Here is a 22,058-nt window from a genome sequence, read left to right as displayed (position 1 = left end):
CAATTGCTTTTCTCTTCCTGCTTCTTCTTTTTCTTTTCACTCCTATCTTCTTTTTTCTTTCTCCTTTATACCTCTCTCTTTTTTCCTATTCCTTCTCTCCTCGCTTTCAGGCATTTATGATCATTTTTCTCTCTTTTGCTCACTTTCTCTCATGGGCTCTTCTTCTCATGTTGTTACTGCTCTTCTTTCTCTTTTATTTTATATATTATGTCATTGAAAATAATTACATGATATGTTAAGGGCATTAATTCTCTGATTAAGAGGCAAAGAATCTTAACTCACCTAGCCAGATTAAACGTGGACGTTGCATTTTTACAAGAAACTCATTTATCTGATGTAGAATTGGCTAAACTCAAAAGAGGATGGGTGGGTGAGGCTTATTACTCCCAGGGTGACAGTAAACTAAATGGAGTAGCTATTCTGTGTCGTAAAACCCTTACCCATTCCCTAATTGCTCAGGAATCAGATGCTGAAGGTCGATGGGTATATGTTAAACTGTCTCTAAAGGGTGTTCTAATTTCCCTTCTTAATTTCTATGCTCCCACTGGTGGTGATCCTGCTTTTTGGCATGACTTTTCCCACCTTATCACCAGATTTGCTGATGATAACTCCATCTTAGCTGGTGACTGTAACCAACCCCTGGATCCTTTCCTTTACCGGAATTCCAAGGCTCCTTATATTCCAAATAAATCTCACAAGCTATTTACTCAAGCTATTTCTCAACACAAGCTCATTGACGCCTGGCGCTTGTGCAATCCGACAACGAGAGAATTTACCTTTTATTCCCCTTGCCATCATTCCCAGTCCCGGATTGATTATATTTTTGTTACTCACAATATTGCCCAAACTCTTACTAATGCTGAAATTGGTCCTATTTCACTTTCGGATCATGCTCCTACCATAGCTCATATTGACATACTTCCTAAACCTGTTGGACCCAAGAGATGGCGTTTTAATAACGCCCTTTTATTGGATCCCAAATTCACTGCTTCCTTTATTGAATTTTTCGATGATTTTTTTTTGTTTTGTTTAATGATACCCCCTCCATCCCCAAACAGACTATCTGGGATGCCTTCAAGGCTTCGGCAAGAGATTTTATAATTGGATATGTTGCAAAGAAATGGAAAATTGCCCGCAAATTTACAGATGTCCTTCAAGACATCAAGAAATTGGAAAACGCCTATTTTACCTCTCATTCACAAGACAGTTTAACAGCCCTTGTTAATGCCAAAATGAAGTTCAACAAACAATCCACAGAGGATGCTTCTTTATATTTATTGAAATCCAGTGCAAAATGTTATGGTGGTAGAAATAAAGCCGGGAAAATCTTAGCTAATTATTTGAAAATCAAACACAACAAATTGAATATTGAGTCCATTTACGATACTCAATCTAATCTTCAACATAAAGATGCAGACATCCTCACCGCATTCTCCTCTTTCTACAAAACTTTGTACTCATCTGAAACCCAACCCTCTACCCTGACCATTTACCTCTTGATCTTTCTCCCTTAGAATTAGATATTTCTCAACACAAATTACTTCTAGCACTCCAGACTCTCAAAAAAGACAAAGCTCCTGGACCAGATGGCCTCACTGTTGAATTCTTTCTCCATTTTTCAAAGCTCCTTATTCCAAGATTACACTCTCTCCTAGACTCATTTCTTGCCTTAGGTGCTTCCTCAGGTTCTTTCTCTGACGCCCACATTTGCCTCATACCTAAGGAGGGGAAAGATGCTCAATATTGTAAGAACTATAGGCCCATTTCCTTGGTCAATATCGACTACAAGATATTTCCTAAATCACTTGCAGCACGTCTTGATCTTTTACTTCCAGACCTCTTAGGCGAGGAACAGTCAGGTTTCGTCAAGGGCCGATTCATCACGGATAATACTAGACTTCTGTTTAATGTTTTATCAAAATCCCATAAATTACCCAATGCCCTTGCAGTAATTGCCCTAGATGCTGAGAAAGCTTTTGATAGGGTTGAGTGGACCTATCTATTTCACGCCCTTAAATGGTTTGGTTTTGGCCCCAAATTTATCTCTTTGATTTCTTTATTGTATTCCAATCCCCGTGCGGCAGTCTGCGCCAATGGCCTGGTCTCTTCCTTTTTGATTTAGGGAGAGGAGTGCGCCAAGGTTGTCCCCTATCCCCTTTTCTTTTTAATCTGGCTCTAGAACCTTTTCTGTCCAAACTCCGACAAAACCCTAACATCCGTGGATTTCCTGCCTTGGGTTCCCAAATTAAGCTTGCTGCTTATGCGGACGATATTTTACTTTTTATCTCTAACCTCATCGAATCTATTCCTGCTTTCCTTGCCGAAGTCAGAGACTACTCCCAAATATCTGGCTACAAGCTCAATAATGACAAGTGTGGGATTCTGCCCTTGACGAAGATCACATTTAAGCCTGATTTTAATACTGCCAACTTCACATGGAGTTCCTCACACATTAAATACCTTGGCCTTCATATTACCCCTTCTATTTCAGACACGGTCTCCCTTTGTTTAAATAAATGCATTCAAAAACTATTGGACTTAACATCTAGATGGCATCCCCTTTACTTATCATGGTGGGGCCGTCTTGATACAATTAAAATGATGCTATCTCCTATAGTCCTCTATACTATTTCTAATATTCCTGTCTCCATCCCCTCTAAATTTTTCAGGAGAATTAACTCAATTTTGACATCTTTTCTCTGGAGCAACAAAAAACCTAGAATGTCCCTTACTAGGCTTATACGTCCCAAATCAGAAGGTGGAGTTAATTTCCCAGATTTCCCAGTTTATCATAAGGCGTTTCTATCACGAAAGGCTTCCCTCTGGTTGCAAGACCCGACTTCCCCTTGCCCCTTATGGGCTAAACCTGAACGCCTCTTCCTTTCCCCTTTCTCCTTTGCTGAATATCTTTCTTTTTCATGCAAGCCTTCCTCTATTCCTACTCCCATTCACAAATTCACCGCTAAACTGCTTCTATCTTCTTCTCCTGCTCCCCCTGTGACTGTTGCTGAGTTCCTTACCTCCACCATTTGGCATAACACTTTCCTCTTGATACGTGATAGGCCCTTTTACTGGAAGTCGTGGCAGCATAGAGGACTAATCTGGATTTCCCAACTATTTTCACATTCTTCTTTCATACCCTTCCCTACTCTCCGCACCACCTATGGTTTGCCTGCTTCTTTTACCCACAGATATCTTCTTCTTAAAGAGGCTGTAATGGCAACTTACACCCATCTCTTGCACGCACCTTCCCCTTCTTCTTCTCCTATTCCTATCTCACAACTTCATTCCTTTCTACGCACTACTCCTAAAGACTCCTCCATTTACAAACACCTTCATACTAAAGACTCTATCAGACCCAAATCCAAGGTGGAGGAATGCTGGGAACAGGATCTTGCTGCATCTTGGCCCATTCCTTTGTGGGATAAGATCTGGAATAAAATTTGCAGGTCCTCTAGAGCAGCGACCCTGACACAAACCTTGTTCTTCATTTATAATAGACTTCTTTTCACACCATCTGATCTTCATAAACGCTTTCCTGCCACTCCACACATTTGCTGGTCCTGCTCTTCCCCGCAAGCGACTTTGTTTCATATGTTGTTCCTATACAAACCGGTTCATGACTTCTGGTTGGAGGTCTGGGCCCAAATCAATGTGATGTTTCATACTTGCATTCCTTTCTCTTACACTAATGTTTTCTTAGGAAGTCTGTCTACTTGTTGGGAGGATGCTGAACTTAACACTCAGATTATCGATTTATTGTTAGCTGTTGCATTTCAGCAAATTACAGTCAACTGGAAGAATTTTTCTAACATTTCCTTTAAAGCATGGTGGTATAACGTTTGCCATAATCATAGACTGGACACTGCTTTTGTTTTTCCGGCCCACATGGCGGCAAATCGTTCAGACTTTTGGCTTCCTGTTACGCTCTATCTTGATGTATGTGCTAAACGTTCGTTTCACCCGCAGCCTTCACAGCAAGAAATTCTCAAGCCTCCTTAAATGCCCCCGCATTGTGTTTCTTTTACATTATCAACTGTATGTACTTCCTTTTGTATAATTTTATCTCTACAACTGTTGTTTTTTTATTTTACTTAGTTTTGACGCGTATGACTAGCTTTCATTATTGTTTATAACTGTATTATGCCCATTGCTTATTGATGTATTCGTATTTTCTATTTTTCATTGTATTTTGTATTGACACCTTGCTCCTCTTCCCTTTCCCGAAATAAAATTCTTTTTGAACTTAAAAAAGAGTAGACATTGGTTCATGGGAGCACTGCATACTAAAAAACTTTTTGGTCAGCATTCACAAAGGGGAAGGAGCCCACAAAGGGGAAGGGCCCCAGATTAAATCCAGGCCTAAATGTTTCCCATTTCCCAGTGCTTCACAAAGGCATATTTGAAATAGGATATTTGAAAGTTAAGAGACTCGCTGAATCTTGTTACATTGATGCGGTACTGATGCGGTACACTGTTTGATTCTAATGATTTATAACAGTGTACCAACAAACAGATCAATTGTATTACACAAATAGAGGATTCCCATTCATGAAACATGGTGCTTGCAATCCTTTTTCTTCTAGTCACAAAGCAGCAATTCCAAATAGGGCACTAAAAAAACTTTGTTAGGATTTACTTACACAGTGCATGCACACTGCTGCAAGATGCATTGTTTACAATTCAGTGACTTAACCCCTTGCGCGCTGCGATAATTCTCCCGCTATGAGGGAGAATTAATGAGCGGGTGGGGTTTGGACGGCCCCTGGCCATCCTTAGCACACGCCCACCTTTACGTATGATGGCCGGGGGCCGTCCTAAGCACCAAAGGGGTTAAAACCTGCCCAGAGCATACCACTATTTGTTTTTGTTGTCCCTCGCATTTGCAAACTTTCAATTACTTAAACCCCATACACTTATCTTCCTTTCTCGTGTTAGCTCCTCCCTGAAGCATGGACCAAGTACATATGTACTTCCTCATCTTTGTTCTTTCTTCTCTTTTTTGCAACACACAATTTTTTGTTTGATAAGAGTTTTGGTATTAATCCTGGACATGCAATTTGTTTTCCTATTTTTAGCACAGACATATGGCTTCTTATTTATGTCGCTTTCACCCTATTTGCCAACTCTATTGATGCTTTAGTTACTTACACAAACAATTGACCTACTCTACTCCACTCTACTCTATGCTACACCACTCCACTATTCACTGATTCACACTACTCTGTGCCACTCTACTCCACTCTACGCCACTCATCTCAATGCCACTCAACTTTACACCAATCTACTCCACCCCACTCTGGTCTAAGCCACTTCACTCTATGCCACTCCACTCTATGCCACACCATTCAACTCTGCTCCACTCCGCTCCAATCTACTAGACTCCACTCTAAGCCACTCTACTTTACTCTAAGCCACTCTACTCTACGGTACTCCACACAATGCCAATCAAAGGCACCTACGCCACTCCACACCACTTTACACCACTCCAGTCTACTTCACTCCACCCTACTCCATGCCACTCTGCTTTATGCCACTATAGCTATGCCATTCAACTCAATGCCACTCCACACATTGCCACTATATGGCACTCTATGCCACTCCACTCTGTGCTACTCTACTCTATGCTGCTCCACGCCACTCAACTCCACTCCACTCTTTGCCATCCCACTCTACTGTATGGCATTCTATTCATATCAGTGCCTAGTCTGATTGTCTCAGGCTGCTTCGGCTTTGGTGTAATAAATAGCAGGGACCCCTATGGCATAGGCCCAGTCACCTTCTCTATGACCCCTTTTGCTCTAGGTCCCACAACTCCTGGTCCACTTGCAGCCACAAGTGAAAAGGGACCTGTCGATGCCATAGTGCCACGAGCCTCACTGACTCGCCAATATGTAGCAGGATTTCGTTACCTTTTAGCCTTCCGAGTCTGGGGAACAGCTGGGGAAACATGGCCAGCATGGCTTCAGCTTGTGACTCTTGCGCCTGTTTTGCAAAAATACCAGTTCAAAGTCTTCAGCTGAGTGGCAACCCACTGGCGTGCCAGTGCACCCTTCGGTGATGTGGAATCTTGCCAGGGTTGACCAGCCCTTACTCACTACATCGACTTCAATTGTAACTTTTAGGGGCCGTGTCTCTATGCCCTAGTACGAGTAGATTTGTGACTTTGTTATGGAGAGCACAGGGAGCAGAATGATCCGGTTGAATTGCACTGACTCCATCACATTAACTGAGGCACCTGTGTCAATTACTGCATCGATGGCGGTGCCTTCAACCTCGACTGTGCATATGGGGGGGCGGCCTCTTCCTTTTGCCATTTCTCCCAGCAAATTATACTACGAAGACATCTTCATCGTCATCCTCTAGATGGGCGCTTCATCCGCTGGTTCATCAAGGGATCACCGTTGTAGTGCAACGGCATCTTCTTTGACTATCCAGTGCTTCCCACTTCAGCACACATTGGTGAAGTGATTTGCTTTTCTGCATTTTAAGCAGGTGTGCCCTCGAGCCGGGCAGACATTTGGTATTTTATGTTCCAGCCTGCACTTACCGCATCCGCTAATGGATGGCCTTGGGGTGCCCCCTGGACAAGAGAGTGCTGTTGCTTTTGGATTGCATCAACACACTATTTCTTTATCTTTGCACTCTTCTGTGGCCCACTCATGGCCATGCCTTGGCTTAGGGCTGCTTCCATGTCATTAGCCCTGCTGTTTGATAGTTCATGGGACGCACGAAAGACTATTAACCATGTTAAGAAAAAATGGAATCTGTGGTGTGGCACTTGAGTGGATCAGGTCTTTTTTGAAACAACAGACGTTCCAAATTACATCCTCTTCAGCATGTTCCGGAATGTTCAGTGCCCCACATGGAGGGCTCACCCTCATGACCTACGCTGACGACTCACAGATCATCTTTTCTCTGTCAGAATCCAGCCCATCATCTCCGTCTCCCCTCAAACAAGGTCTCCACAACATTTTCAGCTGGATGACTAGAAACCAGTTGAAATTTAACGGAGTAAAAATGGAGATCCTCCTTCTGGGGAAACAACAGGACCTGTGGAAGCCCTCCCACTGGCCTTCCCAGATGGGAAACCTCCCAGTACCAGCCACCCAGGTACGCAACCTGGGGGTCATTGTGGATAGCTCCCTCTCCATGAAACAACAGGCCAGCAAAGTTGTTGGCCTATGTTTCACCATCATGAAGTGGCTTAGAAAAATCCTCTGGATGCTGCCCATCTCCACCCAAAAAACCGTAGTCAATGCCCTGATTACATCTCGGCTTGACTACGGTAACATCCTGTACCTGGGCTCGAATAAAGCTGTAGTACGGCGGCTGCAGCTTGTCCAGAACTCAGCTGTCAGGCTGCTTTGTAGAATTCCTAAAACCGCCTGTGTCTCGAATCACTTACGTGACCTGCATTGGCTCAGGGTAGAAAACCGGATTATATTTAAAGCCCTGAGCTATATGTTCAGGATAAAAGCAGGCACTGCACCAAAATACCTACTTGCACTAGCCCATCCCTACACTCCCAAACGCAACCTGCGGTCACAATCAGCAGTCAACTTTTGTGTGCCTAGGTTCAAACTCTCAAGAATGAGAGGCATATCCTTTTCATACCTAGGACCAACTCTTTGGAAGGCACTCCCTCCCTATATTCGCAAAGAGGAAAACTACGCTAGGTTCAGAAAAAAAATCAAAACCTGGTTGTTCAAACAATAACAAGAACGACCCTGCGAACCCCACGCCACTCTTCTGTGCTGTGTCTCGGCGCCCGGAAACCCTTTTTGCGTAGCTGTTGCGCCTTACAAGTTTAAAAAATAAATAAATAAATGGGACCAGGCTAGTATTAGTACTTCATCCAGTGAGATGCCTGGCTGCCGCAGGATTTTGGGAGAGTATTGAATAGATCATAGCGTATCAGCTCCACCGAAGTGCACAAGTAGTGATCTCTCCGCGGCCCAAGTCAGTTTCTCAGGTGGCGTGGAAATAGTGTTGAAGGCGCACAATTCAAGATCGCCATCTCAGAGCTGCTGTGGCGGGGTCGGCTAGCTCCCTGAACAGGGGTAGTGGCGCTACACAGGTGTGTTGTGCGTATTGAGTTGGTGAGTGGTGGGCCTGATACTGTTGCTGGTCAGGCATTCTTGCTGTTCTGTGTTCACCCCTGCACGTGTGTGTATGCTGATTCTGTAGTTGTGCACATTATTTTGCCATTTTCCCTCCTTTAATATTTTCTTTTTTTATTCTGTTGCCCCTTTACTTTTGGCAGATAATTCACTCCTGCACATACCTTTCCTTTTCCTTTACTCATTGTGCTGCATGTTTCTGGTGCACTTTGGCCCCAAAAGTATTATGTTGAGGCTGGATGCCCTGCTGTTTTACACTTGACAGGGTCGCACTGGTCTGCAGCACACGTGGCGCGGCAGTGCAAGCCTCCTACCGCAGTCTAGTGTGTGGTGTGCAAGTCAGGAGCTAGGTGGTGCTTTGGACGCACAATGATAAAGCACCAAGGTGTGTACATGCTTGAGGTGAGGCCCTGGATGTGGCTGAGGGGATGCACAGTTGTCGAGCTGGGGGCGGGAGCAGCACTCGGGCCTGGCAGAGCGGCAAACAGACCTCACCGGCAGGAAAGAGCGGCCATCAACCGCCCAGGAATGCTGCCGCCTACGTCCCTTTTCAATCTTTCTGCACTCAGTCAGGTAGCACGGCTAATCGCGGACCATCTGGTGCGATAGTAGGACACTGCAGGACAGCAGGGCTCGTTGCACACGGTGGGCAGTCGTTGTTTCATTGCCAGTGTCGTGTCCATGGCCCGGTGGGCACGGAGGTAACAATTATCACTGTTCGCTGTGAACATAATAACTAGACACACACTCACAGTAATGGAGCCAGCAATGGCCACAAGCGACCACTTGCTTGTTTATTTATCACCTCGGACCACACCCGGCCAGCAGTGGCCAGCACAGGCAAGTGCAGTGGGCGGTGGGGCGGGGCGGGACGGGATGAGAAGGGGTAAGGAGACAGATGACGGAATAGGTATAATTAAATAAATAAATAATACCTATTCTGTCGTCTGCTAACTTCCCCCCTGCCATGCCCTGCCCTGCCCCACGCCACTGTGGTTACCTGTGCCGCCCGCTGCAGCGCCAGGCCCTCGACATAAAAACTGCAACATAGTATAATCAGGGTACAAGTCCTAAAAAAAGAAGTGGGGGGACGCTGTCGCTGGAAGTGACGTCACGACAGGAAGTGATGTCACAAAAGGTGGCTTGCACCATAGGGCTCAGTGCCTCCCCTCGCTCACCCCTTAGATGCGATTGCAAAGAGGCCAAAGAGTGAAGTCCAGCTGTTTGGCAGGGGGGACGGCATCCACCCGGTAAAATAAGTGGGGGGACGCTGTCCACCCACGTGGTACCCCGACTCGAGCCCTGAGTATAGTAGGGGCCGGGTGGCACTCTACACGGTTGAATCTTACTGCACTTCCAAGGGCCACTTACCTGAAGGAAGGAGCCATCCTCGCCACACTCTGGGATGTAGGTAGAGTCCGAGTGTCTTCGGGCCTGGGCTTGGGACAGGGCTACGGCTCGGTCCTCCTGACATTTGGTTAGACTCACATCTGTAAGGAACAAGGAGTGGAGCATGGAGAAAGGTTACAGGCCACACGGGAGCTCTAATACTAATGTTTTAAAATACTGAGTGTCGCACAATGCTGCATGGAAAGGACCAGATAAGAGAAAACAAGCAGGGATCGAGCGCCTACAATTAGTGTGAATCCCTAGGCGCTCTGCTAACATAAACATTTAATGGTGCACACCAGAGGGGTACAGATCGAATCAGAGGCATCTACAGAGACACAGGGCTACTCATATGTAACCACAGAGAGAGAGAAGAGAGAGAAGGCTGCTCTCAGGTAACTGCGTAAATACAGGGTTACTCACAGGTAACCGGTAGGAGAGAGAAACAGGGACAGCTTTTAGGATTTTGGTTGCCCTTGGTCAAACATATTTGGGAGACCTTGTTCGGAACAGTTATGAATTAATTATCCAATTCCAGCTTTTGATGCCCTCTTTGGCAAGGTCACTGACAGTGCACAGGCATATTGGTCAACGTTCTCAACATATTTACATCTAATATTCAGGGATAGTGGTGTGTGTTTTCAATGCTGCAAAACAGCAGCAGTTCACTAATATTAATGCATATAATGTGTGTACCCCCTCCCATTTCTCATACATGAGATCATGTTTTGAACTAAACATGTTTGTCTGCAGAAATGCTTGTAGTAGACTCCCACATATCACCCATATTAAAATGTATTTAAAGGAAAACAGTGTTTGAAAGAATCTGTTTAAGAACTATTTAACGGTCTTCTGCAGAACAGAAGTGTCTCTTTCGGGGTCTCACGAAAGGCTGGGGCCAAGAGAGAGAGGGTGAGTGAGTGTGTGTAATAGAGAGAGAGAGAGAGAGTGAGAGAGAGAGCGAGAGAGAGAGAGAGAGATATTGACTCTCAGGTAACCACAGAGACTCATGCCTACTCACAGGTCACCTCATAGAGACAGACAACTACTAACAGGTAACCACAGAGACACACAGCTATTCTCAGTGAACCACGGAAAGAGAGAGGGGGCACTGCTACTCGCAGGTAACCACAGAGACATAGAACTGCTAACAGTTAACCACAGAGGCACACAGCTACTCTCGGGTAACCACAGAGTCCCAAGGCTACTTACATGGTAACCACAAAGAGACACACGGACACTAACAGATACTCACCAAAACAGGACTACTCGCGGGTAATCACAGAATGACAAGCGAACTCATGGGTAACCAATGAGAATCGCAAAGCTACTCACAGATAACCACAGGGAGACAAATGGATACTTATATAGTTACCAAACTAAAATTAGTGGGCTACTCACAGGGAATGACACAGACGAAGGGCTACTCACAGGTGGCCACAGAAAGACACAGGACTGCTATTAAGAGACCCACAAAGAGACACAGGGCTACTGTCAGGTAACTACTGAGAAAGACTGGGATAATTACTGGAAGTCAGAGACACAAAGGCCTGCTCCTGGTAACTGCAGAGAGACATAAAGCTACACATAGATGCCCAAAGGAAAACAGAGAGCTATTCATAGGTAAACACCGAAAGACACATGGCTTCTCACATGGAGCCATAGAGAGACACAATGTTACCATGGAATGACAGAACCTGCTCCAAAGAGATTCTGGGCTACTGACAGACAACCACAAAGAGGCGGAGAAAAATTGGTAGGTAACCACACCGAGTCACTGGGCTACATACAGGTAACCAGAGAGAGACAGAACACTACTCAGAGGTAACTCAGAGGGCTACTCACTGCTAACCACAGAGAGTTTTCGGGGCACACTGTGGTAACCACAGGAACTCATATAGCTACTAAGAGGTATCTAAAGTGAGACACAGGTTAACCATGGGTAATCAGTGGGATACACAGGGCTCTCATGGTCAACAGCAGAGAGACACAGGCCTACTTGTCCATATACAGAGAAACACTATATTATTCACAGATAACTACAAAGCTACAGACAGGTAACCACAGTGATGTGCAGGGCTATTCAGGGGTAACCACAGAAAGAAACAGGGCTACTTACAGGCAACCACAGACAGACAGAGGCCTCCTCATTCATAACTACAGAGTGACACCATGCTACTCGCAGGTAATCAGAGAGTGATGCAGTGATAGTGACAAGTAAAAAAACGAGAGAGAGACATGCAGGATTATTCACAGATAATCATAAAGAGATAGAGGAGACTCATAGAAACCCTGAGAGACAGTGGGCTGCTCAAAGCTAAGCACAGAGACAAAAAGGCTACTCACAGGTAACCACATAATGACAAAGAACAACTGATAAATACCCAGAGAGAAACAGAGAGCTACTCACAGATAATCAGAGATAGATAGAATACTGGTAACAGGTAACCTCACAGAGACAGGGGCTCCTAATATTTAATCACCGAGAGGCAGTAGGCAACTCAAAGATAAGCACAGAGAGACACAGAGCTAATCACATCAACCCGAGACAGACAAAAAACTACTCACATTTAAAAGGGGATCACTGGAAGGCAGCTAGCTGACAAAGAGGAACAACACCACAACTCACACATCTAAGAGAAGGGCGCAGAACTGGACCCATGTAGGGGAGGGGTACTAGGCTCTTTTAACAGTGGGACAACAACAATGTGCATTTGACGAAGGGACACACCTGTTCGCATATAACAGTGGGCCTCAGGCTTTTCGAACTAGAGAGAGGGACTCACTGCTATTCGCATCTAAAAAAGTGCACAGCACTATTCACCGCTGTCAGGTGCACAGCTGTCTCAAGGGCAGATGAGTACTCCTAGCAAACAGAGGTACAATATTACTCGGAGAAGGGCACAATATTGTAAATGTCTAACTGAAGTGCCCAGCTATTAGATGGACTAAGGGCTACTAAAAAGCTACATTGATGTATAGGGGTAAGTAGCTATTTGAGGGACATAGGACTGCTCACGGGTCACTGGGCTACAGGCCAATGGAAGGAGGGCACAGTACTGTAACAACAAGGATTATTCCTTAATAATAAAAGAGTAAATAGGGATTACTGACCGGTAACAGGAGAGAGACATGGGGTTACCCACAGATAATAATCGAGAGGCATGGGGCTACTCACAACTACCAACAGAGAGATATAGTGGTAATCACTTGTAAAAACATGGTGGCATGGGGCTACTCCCAGGTAACAACATATATATGCATTGGGCTACTAACAGGTAACAACAGATAGGCATGGGGCTATAGTCACTGTTAACAACAGAGAGCTATGGGACTGACCACAGGTAACAAAGTGGCATTGGGCTACTCACAAGGTAAGTTAAAGTCAAACGTTTATTGAGTGAGACAACGACAGGGATCAGCAATATAAATAATGTTACCACATACATACTACTGGTCCAACATTACACATACCCAAAATATTTAAGACAATTTCAAGAAGGATTTTTAAAAATTCAATGCATTATAACATACATATTCATTTGGTGGGCACACTATAAAACTAGTCATTTCATATGTTCTTGTTATGCTAACTTTAAAACATAAGCAAAAGGTATATTGACGACGTGCTACTGAAACTGCATGGCAAGTATAAAGTGCGTGTCTTAACTCTTAAATCCTTCCCTGACACAAATCGCTCTAACCTGTAAAATTATGCCAGTGACACTTGTATGCATTAAGAGGTAATACCGCTAACCAGAGTACCAATATTGCCTGCATAACACCATGATCGGAGGTGTGGGATAAATACTTTTGTGGATGTGCATTATCTAGAAAAAACAGCAAATATATATATTATGTTAAATTCTTACAGTGACTAATGTAACTTAAGTCACTTAATCTTGGTATAGAAGAGCTTAATTTGCGCAGGAGTCCAAGTAAATAAGTATTCCATCTTACTTTCCAAATGACCTAAAACCAGTTTTATGATTTCAGTAAAGGTGTAATCTTTTTTAATGTTACAAAGGTTTCCTGACTCAGGATATCTCAGAGTACCTTCTATTGTATTAACTAAACTGTATGCCCAGTGCACTATGTTTGCCATTGCCATGAGCTTGTGAAGATCGAAATCTAATTGCCCTGCCTGCACAGAGACTTATTGAGGCCAATTTACGGAGAATCTTTCCTTCTTATTGATTTAGGATGGCCGCGTTTTAGAGCAGCTCCAGACCCGTCGTCTGAAAGCTCGCGATCCGCCCAACTTATCCTTGTCCCAAAAAGAGGTACGGTTGCCAGAAGTGCCCAGGACCGATTGAGCCGCCTCTTTGACCAGCCAGGCTTGGACCTATTGAGCGCTGCTCGCCGGAACTTGGGGCCTGACCGCAGCTTGAGGCTGCGACCTCGAGTGAATCTTGGGGTGCGGAAGCCGCACCGACGTGGGGGTGAGATGTAAATTTACACTGTGGCTTGCGGCCCGGTCCGCAAGGTGTGGGTCTGCAAGAGACGGCTACGAGAGTGCTCTCTCTTCCCCCAAGGACCCACGGTGCCTGAAACCAGTGAGTCTGTACGCCCTGGGAGCAGGGGCGTAACAAACGCCCCCGCAGACCCCGCAGTGCGGGGGGCCTCACTCTCTACAGTTAATGAAGGGGGCCCCCAGGGGGCCCGGCCCCCTCAGCTCTTCTAAGGGCTGTGAGAGAGGCCTGCGCTGAAGCAAGCCTCTCTCCCTCTGTGTCTGAAGCAGGTGCAGCCTGCTCCGTTCCCCTCACCCCCTCCCTCTGACTAAAGAGAAACAAAGTATCAACATTGTTTCTCTTCAGTCAGAGCCGGAGGCAGGCCCGGGACAAGGACGGGCCCCAGAGACAGCAGTCTCCACTGCTCCTCTGAGGCAGCACAGAGCCCGGCCCCCACTCTCTCCTCTTGATAAGCAAAGCCCACCCCACAAGAGAAGAGACAGGGACACGGAGGGGGTGGGGGCCCCACCCCACAAGAGAAGAGAAGTGACAAGGACAAGGATTGGGTGGGGGCCCGGCCCACCCCACAAGAGAAGAGACAGGGACAAGATGGGGTGGGTGCCCCATCCCACAACAGAAGAGACAGGGACAGGCCCCCACCGAGAAGAGACAGGGACAAGGATGGGGTGGGGGCCCCACCCCACAAGAGAAGAGACAGGGACAGGCCCCAACCGAGAAGAGACAGGGACAAGCATTGGGTGGGGGCCCCACCCCACAAGAGAAGAGAAGAGACAGGGACAAGGCTGAGGTGGGGGCCTCAGAGAGCAAGAGCAGGAGGCAGCACAGAGCAGTGCTCGGGACCCTGACAAGGGAGCAAGAGCAGGAGGCAGCACAGAGCAGTGCTCGGGACCCTGACAAGGGTGGGAGTGGGGGCCCCCAGACAGAGTATTCTCCAGGGCAAAGCTCACATGAGAAGGGACGAGGCAGCAAAATGGTGCCCTCAGGTAAGCACTGTTGTTAGAAGCACCATGTGGGTGTCCGCAGGGGAAGTTAAGGGGGGGCCAAGAAGGGTGCAAGGCAGAGGGGAGAAGGGTGCAAGGTAGAGAAGAGAAGGGTGCAACGCAGAGGGGAGAAGGGTGTAAGGCAGAGGGGAGAAGGGTGCAAGATAGAGAAGAGAAGGGTGCAGAGTAAAGAGGAGAAGGGTGCAAGGCGGAGAGGAGAAGGGTGCAAGGCAGAGAGGAGATGGGTGCAAGGCGGAAAGGAGATGGGTGCAAGGCAGAGGGGAGAAGGGTGCAAGGCAGAGGGTAGAAGGGTGCAAGGCAGAGGGGGAGAGGGATGCAAGGTAGAGAAGGGTGCAAGGCGGAGGGGAGAAGGGTGCAGGGTAGAGGGGAGAAGGGTGCAAGGCAGAGAAGAGAAGGGTGCAAGGCGGAGGGGAGAAGGGTGCAGGGTAGAGGGGAGAAGGGTGCAAGGCAGAGAAGAGAAGGGTGCAAGGCGGAGGGGAGAAGGGTGCAAGGCGGAGGGGAGAAGGGTGCAAGGCAGAGGGGAGAAGGGTGCAAGGCAAAGGGGAGAAGGGTGCAAGACAGAGGGGAGAAGGGTGCAAGGCAGAGAGGAGAAGGGTGCAAGGCGGAGGGGGAGAAGCGTGCAAGGCAGAGAGGAAAAGGATGCAAGGTAGAGAAGGTTGCAAGGCGGAGGGGGAGAAGGGTGCAAGGTGGAGGGGGAGAAGGGTGCAAGGCAGAGGGAGAATGGTGCAAGGTAGAAAAGGGTTCAAGGTGGAGGTGGACTAGGGTACAAGGGGGGGGAGAAGGATACAAGGGGGAGGGGGAAAAGGTGCAAGAGGGAGGGCAAGAAGGGTGCAAGGCAGAGGAGAGAAGGGTGCAAGGGGGATGGTGATGAAGTTAAAAATGTGCCCCCCCTGGAAACATTTCTGCGGACACCCATGGAACGCACACTACTTTGTGAGGGAGAGTGGGAGAGAGTGGAGAGAGAGAGAGTGGAGAGAAACAGTGGAGAGAGAGAGTGGCTAGAGAGAGAGAGAGAGAGTGGAGAGAGACAGTGGAGAGAGAGTGGAGATAGACAGTGGAGAGAAAGAGAGTGGAGAGAGAATGGAGAGAGCATGGAGAGACACTGGAGAGAGTGGAGAAAGAGAGAGTGGATAGAGAGAGTTGAGAGAGAGAGAGAGAGAGTGGAGAGAGAGAGAGAGAGTGGAGAGAGAGAGAGAGTGGAGAGAAAGAAAGAATGGAGAGAAAGAGAGAGAGAGTGGAGAGAGAGTGGAGGGAGAGACAGAGGAGAGAGACAGTGGAGAGAGCGAGTGGAGAGAGCGAGTGGAGAGAGCGAGTGGAGGGAGCGAGTGGAGAGAGCGAGTGGAGACAGCGAGTGGAGACAGCGAGTGGAGAGCGCGAGTGGAGAGAGAGAGAGAGGGGAGAGAGAGAGTGGAGAGAGAGTGGAGAGTGGAGAGAGAGGTGGAGAGTGGAGAGAGAGAGAGAGAGTGGAGAGAGAGAGAGTGGAGAGAGAGAGAGTGGAGAGAGAGAGAGAGTGGAGAGAGAGAGTGTAGAGAGAGAGAGAGTGTAGAGAGAGAGAGAGAGAGAGAGAGTGGAGAGAGAGAGAGAGTGGAGAGAGCGAGAGAGTGGAGAGAGAGACAGAGTGGAGAGAGAGTGGAGAGAGAGTGGACAGTAGAGAGAGACAGTGGAGAGAGAGAGACAGTGGAGAGAGAGACAGTGGAGGGAGACAGCAGAGAGAGAGTGGGTGGAGAGAGAGTGAGTGGAGAGAGAGTGAGTGGAGAGAGAGTGAGTGGAGAGAGAGTGAGTGGAGAGAGTGAGTGGAGAGAGTGAGTGGAGAGAGTGTGGAGAGAGAGAGTGGAGAGAGAGTGGAGAGAAAGTAGAGAGAGAGAAGGGGGAGAGGGTGGAGAGAGAGGGAGTAGAGGGAGACAGTGGAAGGAGACAGTGGAAGGAGACAGTGGAGGGAGACAGTGGAGGGAGACAGTGGAGAGAAAGATAGTGAGAGAGTGGAGAGAGAAAGTGGAGAGAGAGAGACAGAGGAGAGACCGTGGAGAGAGAGACAGTAGAGATAGAGTGGACAGAGTTGAGAGAGAGAATGGAGAGAGAGTAGAGACTGGCTGACTGAGAAACTGACTGAGAGAGAGAGTGACTGACTGACAGAGAGAGAGAGACTGATTGAGAGTTAGACTGACTGACTGACAGAGACTGACTAAGGTAGAGAGAAACTGGCTGAGAAAGAGAGACTGAGAGAGAGAGGCAGAGACTGACTGACAGAGAGATAGACTGATTGACTGTCAGAGAGACTGACAGAGAGAGACTGACTTGGAGAGAGACTGACTGAGAGAGAGACTGACTGAGAGAGAGACTGACTGAGTGAGAGAGTCTGACTGACAGAGACTGACTGACAGAGCGAGAGAGAGACTGACTGACTGGGGTAAAGAGAGAATGACTGACTGAGAGAGACTGACTGACTGGGAGAGAGAGAGACTGACTGGGAGAGAGAGAGACTGACAGAGAGGGAGACTGACAGAGAGAGAAAGAGACTGACAGACTGACAGAGAAAGAGAGACTGACTAACAGAGAGAGAGAGAGACTGACTGACAGAGAGAGAGACTGACTGACAGAGAGAGAGACTGACTAGGAGAGAGAAACTGACAGACTGAGAGAGACTGATTGAGAGAGACTGACTGAGAGAGAGAGACTGACTGACAGAGAGAGATACTGAGACTGACAGAGAGAGAGAGACTGACTGACAGAGAGAGAGACTGACTAAGAGAGACTGACTGAGAGAGACTGACTGAGAGAGACTGACAGAGAGAGACTGACAGAGAGAGACTGACTGACAGACAGATAGAGAGCGAGAGACTGACTGACTGACTGAGAGAGACTGACTGAGAGAGACTGACTGAGAGAGACTGAATGACAGAGAGTGATAGATTGACTGACAGAGAGACTGACTGACAGAGAGGGACTGACTGACAGACTGACAGAGAGAGACAGAGAGAGAGAGAGAGAGAGACTGACTGACTGAGAGTGACTGACTAAGAGAGACTGAATGACAGAGAGAGATAGACTGACTGACTGAAAGAGAGATACTGACTGACAGAGAGAGAGAGACTGTGATGGAATTGGGGTCAAAGTGTGTATGAAGCTATGCAATGCCTCTTAAGATTGCTATTGTCTAATAAAAATAAAAATGTATTATCAAAATGTGCTCTTTGTAGTTATATCTGCTTTTGAAATACTGCATTGTCGCTTTGTCCAATGTTTTAAAACGGAAACAGGAAGGAGCAGTGAATGCACTTTTGTCAAAACTAAACGATGAGTGGGCCCGATGTTGTATATCATGACAGGAGTCTGCATCAGGAAACCCACCTAAAATTGGGCAAACTTCCCCGGCCTACTGATGGCAGGGACCCTGTAATGAATGGACCACCACCTATGATAGCCTGCTGGCAGACTAAGCCCAACCTTTAACTCCACCATCCACTGTTACTATTAACGGCTGCATTGGTGACAGTGGCGTAACAATCGCCCGCATCCCCTGCAGTGTGGCGGGTCGCTGGCCTGAGAGCTCTAGACAGGCATGGAGGATGGGAGGGGGGCCCCCTCCATGTAGTTTGCAGGGGGGCCCCCTCATGTTTCGTTACGCCACTGCCTGGGAGGTGTGCTGGTGCGAATCGTGCCTCCTTGCAGCTGTGTGCTTTGCCCCCCTCCCCCAAAGTGACAGTACTGGCAGCAGGAGATGGTGGGCTCTGAGGGGGCAGGTGCCAACAACTCACTGGTGCCCCTCCGGGTGCGTCCATTTCAGTGGTGGTGTGACCGGACACTGCAGGGACGGAGGGGGTCTCATCCGAGTCTGCAGTGCTGCCTAGAAGTGGGTGGTGAAAACTCTGCTGCTAGTGTGGGCCCCACCCCTTTGAAATATGCTGGACACATTGTGATATAGCCGCCAGGGCCCTGGAGCAGAGAGAAACACAAGGCGGCCCTACCCTGCTCAATTAGGGCATGATGTCAGGAGGCAAAGGCCCGAAGGTGACACAGCAGAGCAAGCTGGACAGGTACACCTGCCCCCAGGGCTTCTGTCGCGAAGCGCCCCTCCTGGGGGGGGGGGATCTGCAAGTGGGTCAGAGTGTGAACCTCCTGAACTTACCCTGAAAGACATGATGGAATCTTTCGCTGGGGTGCTGACTTCAATGGTGCAGCGTACTGAAGCCACTACAGTGGAAATGATGACACTGATCAGAGCGGACCTCACAACAACACACGAAAGGGTCAAGCAACTGGAAGTAAGTACCAAAAGCCTTGTAGACATCTCCCAGCTCCAGAATGAGGTTCAAGTCCTCCAAACCTTCAGGAAATTTGGCGAAGACAAGCTGGACGACTAAAAAGGGCGCTCCCGGCGCAACGTCGGTATCATTGGTGTACCGGGGAAGTTGGAGGGGCAGGCACCAGACCTTTTTGTTGAGGACCTTTTACTCTACCACCTTAGTCCTAAGGGCCTGTTGAAATTCTTTGAGGTTGAGAGGGCCCACAGGGTCCCTGGGGGGTGCCCAAAGCCCGGGGCCCCACCCTGTCCTATGTTGGCCAGACTCCTAAACTTCAGAGACCCTTGATGTAATATTGCAGAGTGCCAGAAGCGCACCGCCGCTCAAATATGAAAACTCCACTGTCTCTTTCTTCCCGGATTTCACGCAGGCCGTCCAGAAGCAGAGACTGTCCTTCCTAGCCAATATAAAGACTATGAGAGACAAAAGGATGAAGTACGCTATGCTCTTCCCGCCCGACTGCGGGTCGAGGCGAATGGAAGGGCCTGATTTTTTGAACATCCGGAGGCGGTGGCGGACTGACTTGAGGGTTGGAGAGATGCTGGGGCACACAACCCACACTCACTCTCTTCCCACCTGGTCTCCCATGCAACGTCCGTTCTTGCTTTGACTGGCTCTAACCTTGATCTTTGTCCACACTGATAATTGAGGTCGAAAAATTAGAAGGCAATGCTTTCGTGCGGAACTGTGCACATTGAGACCAGTGATCCATTTCTCCTGTTTGTAAAAATACTGGTTGACTGCCCCAATTGGGGGAATGACTTCTTTTTCAGAGGGTGGGTGGAGGGGCGGATCTTCTTTCCCGGCATTTAGCTACTGTTGGTGCCTTTTTTGGGCGACAGGCACTCTTCCCAGTTCTTTCCATGAGTGCAGGGGGACAAGGAGGGGAGACTTGGGATGGGGAGAATTGTTTGTTTATTGTTGTTCAATCAGCATGAACGATTAATATGGCTCTGTGAGGAGGACTCCCGCAGGATTCACTGTTATGGGAACACACTGGGATAAAAGTTTTAATGTGAATGGGCTCAGAGACAAGGTGAAACGTACCCTCGTCCTGCAATACCTAAAGTGCCACTCTCCAGATGTGGTCTTCCTCCAGGAATCGTATCTTGTTGGTAACACATGTAAAGTCCTGAACAGATGGGGGTATAGGCTCATGGCCCACTCCGGCTTCACTTCTGGGTCTAGGGGCTTGGGAATCGTGGCTAAAAACTCCTTCCCCTTCGCAGCCCAATATTCGCACTCTGATGGGCGGGGGAGGTATGTTGCAATCACTGGTCAGTGGGAGGGTAATACCTTAACCTTAATGGCGGTATATGTCCCACCCGGGCTGCAAAGTGAAGCATTCACGGACCTAGGTATTCAACTGTTCTCCCTCCCAGAGGGCCTGCTGCTGGTGGGAGGCGACTTTAATGCCGTGGCATCCGGTTCACTGGACCGTAACCCCCCGTGAGGTGGGCCCTTCGAGTCATTGGCTCCCTGACTTCCTGGAGGCGTTTGGCCTTTTGGACGCTTGGAGGGCGCCTCACCACAGGGACACCAAATTCACCTTTTTCTCGAGTGCACACTGTAGCTCCTCACGCATTGACTATCTACTCATGCCTGTCTCCCAACTCACGCACCTACACAAGGTTCGTCACCTAGCGCGCGGCATCTCTGACCACTCCCCTGTGTGGGCCAAGCTGGTTCTGGGAGACCAGCGGGTTGACACCGTAGCGCCCATCAATCCTTGGTACTTGCAAAGCCCAACTGTTTGCAAAGACCTTTTGAAAGCCATTGGCTGTTACTTTCAGGAGAACCTGAGCCCCGTTGACTCCCCCCAAATACACTGGAAAGCGTTTAAATTGGTTATTAGAGGGACAGCCCTCTCTCTTATAGCAGGGGTCAGGAAAGAAAAATTTAAAGAACTTGAGACAGTTGAGGGAGAGATCCTTTGACTGGAAACAGAACTTGGTAAGGTGGGCACTCCAGAAACACTGCATCTCTTGCAATTAAAGAAAGATGAATATAAGGGCATCGCCACAGACCAGGCCAAATTTCGGGGAGAGAGAAAGACGGTAGGGTGTATGAATGGGGTGACAAAGCCAGGAAGCTACTTGCCTGGTTAGACAAGAAGGAAAGGGCCAACAGACTTGTTCCCGAACTGACGGTCGACACAGGTGCAAAGATCCCAGATCTCACTCAAATCGCCAGGGAGTTCGCTGAGCACTATAGCGCTGTGTACCAAACACAATTGTCCCTCCTTGAAACTGACTCTGCTGACCTCCTGTGCGATATCCAACTCCCAGTCCTCTCTGAGAACAATAAGAGCTGTTTGGACAGCAACATCACCAATGACGAGATCGCGCCGGCGATCAGAAACCTTCCACCTGGAAAGGCGCTGGGTCCCAATGGGCTACTAATCGAGCTCAACAAACTGCGTCCCGATAAACTCGCCCCGCATCTGAGGTCTATGTTGGAAGAGAGTTGAAGAGTGGGAGTGCTACCGCCTGACCAACGTCTGGCGTCGATAGTGGGCATCCCCAAAGAGGGAAAGCCTGGAGATAGATGCGCCTCCTTCCAGCCCATCTCCCTGCTTAATGCAGAGCCGAAAATCCTTGCCAAACTTTTGCCCACTCGTCTGTCATGGGTAATCAGCACCTTGGTACACCCAGACCAGTCAGGCCCCGAACCTGCGACGAGTGCATGGAGTACTGGGAAGGATGGACACTATTTAGAAGCTCTTGTGATCTTGTCTCTGGACGTCTCCATGGCATTTGATAATATTGAACG

At 48.1% G+C, this 22,058-nt stretch overlaps 1 protein-coding gene across 3 annotated transcripts in view; it reads right to left on the bottom strand.

Moving 5' to 3' along the window:
- Window positions 1–22,058, bottom strand: part of LOC147692527 (SPARC-related modular calcium-binding protein 1-like) — a 404,947-nt gene that overhangs the window by 209,548 nt on the left and 173,341 nt on the right. For all 3 annotated transcript variants that reach the window (XM_086938744.1, XM_086938743.1, XM_086938745.1), the window contains exon 3: window positions 9,495–9,613. In XM_086938744.1, the coding sequence (XP_086794870.1) occupies window positions 9,495–9,613 (119 nt within the window). The remainder of the gene's footprint in view (window positions 1–9,494; window positions 9,614–22,058) is intronic.

Source organism: Lissotriton vulgaris, chromosome 9, assembly GCF_964263255.1.
Source record: "Lissotriton vulgaris chromosome 9, aLisVul1.2, whole genome shotgun sequence".
NCBI lineage: Eukaryota > Metazoa > Chordata > Amphibia > Caudata > Salamandridae > Lissotriton > Lissotriton vulgaris.
Note: the sequence above shows the minus strand (reverse complement) of the source record. Positions and strands in the feature narration are given on the sequence as shown.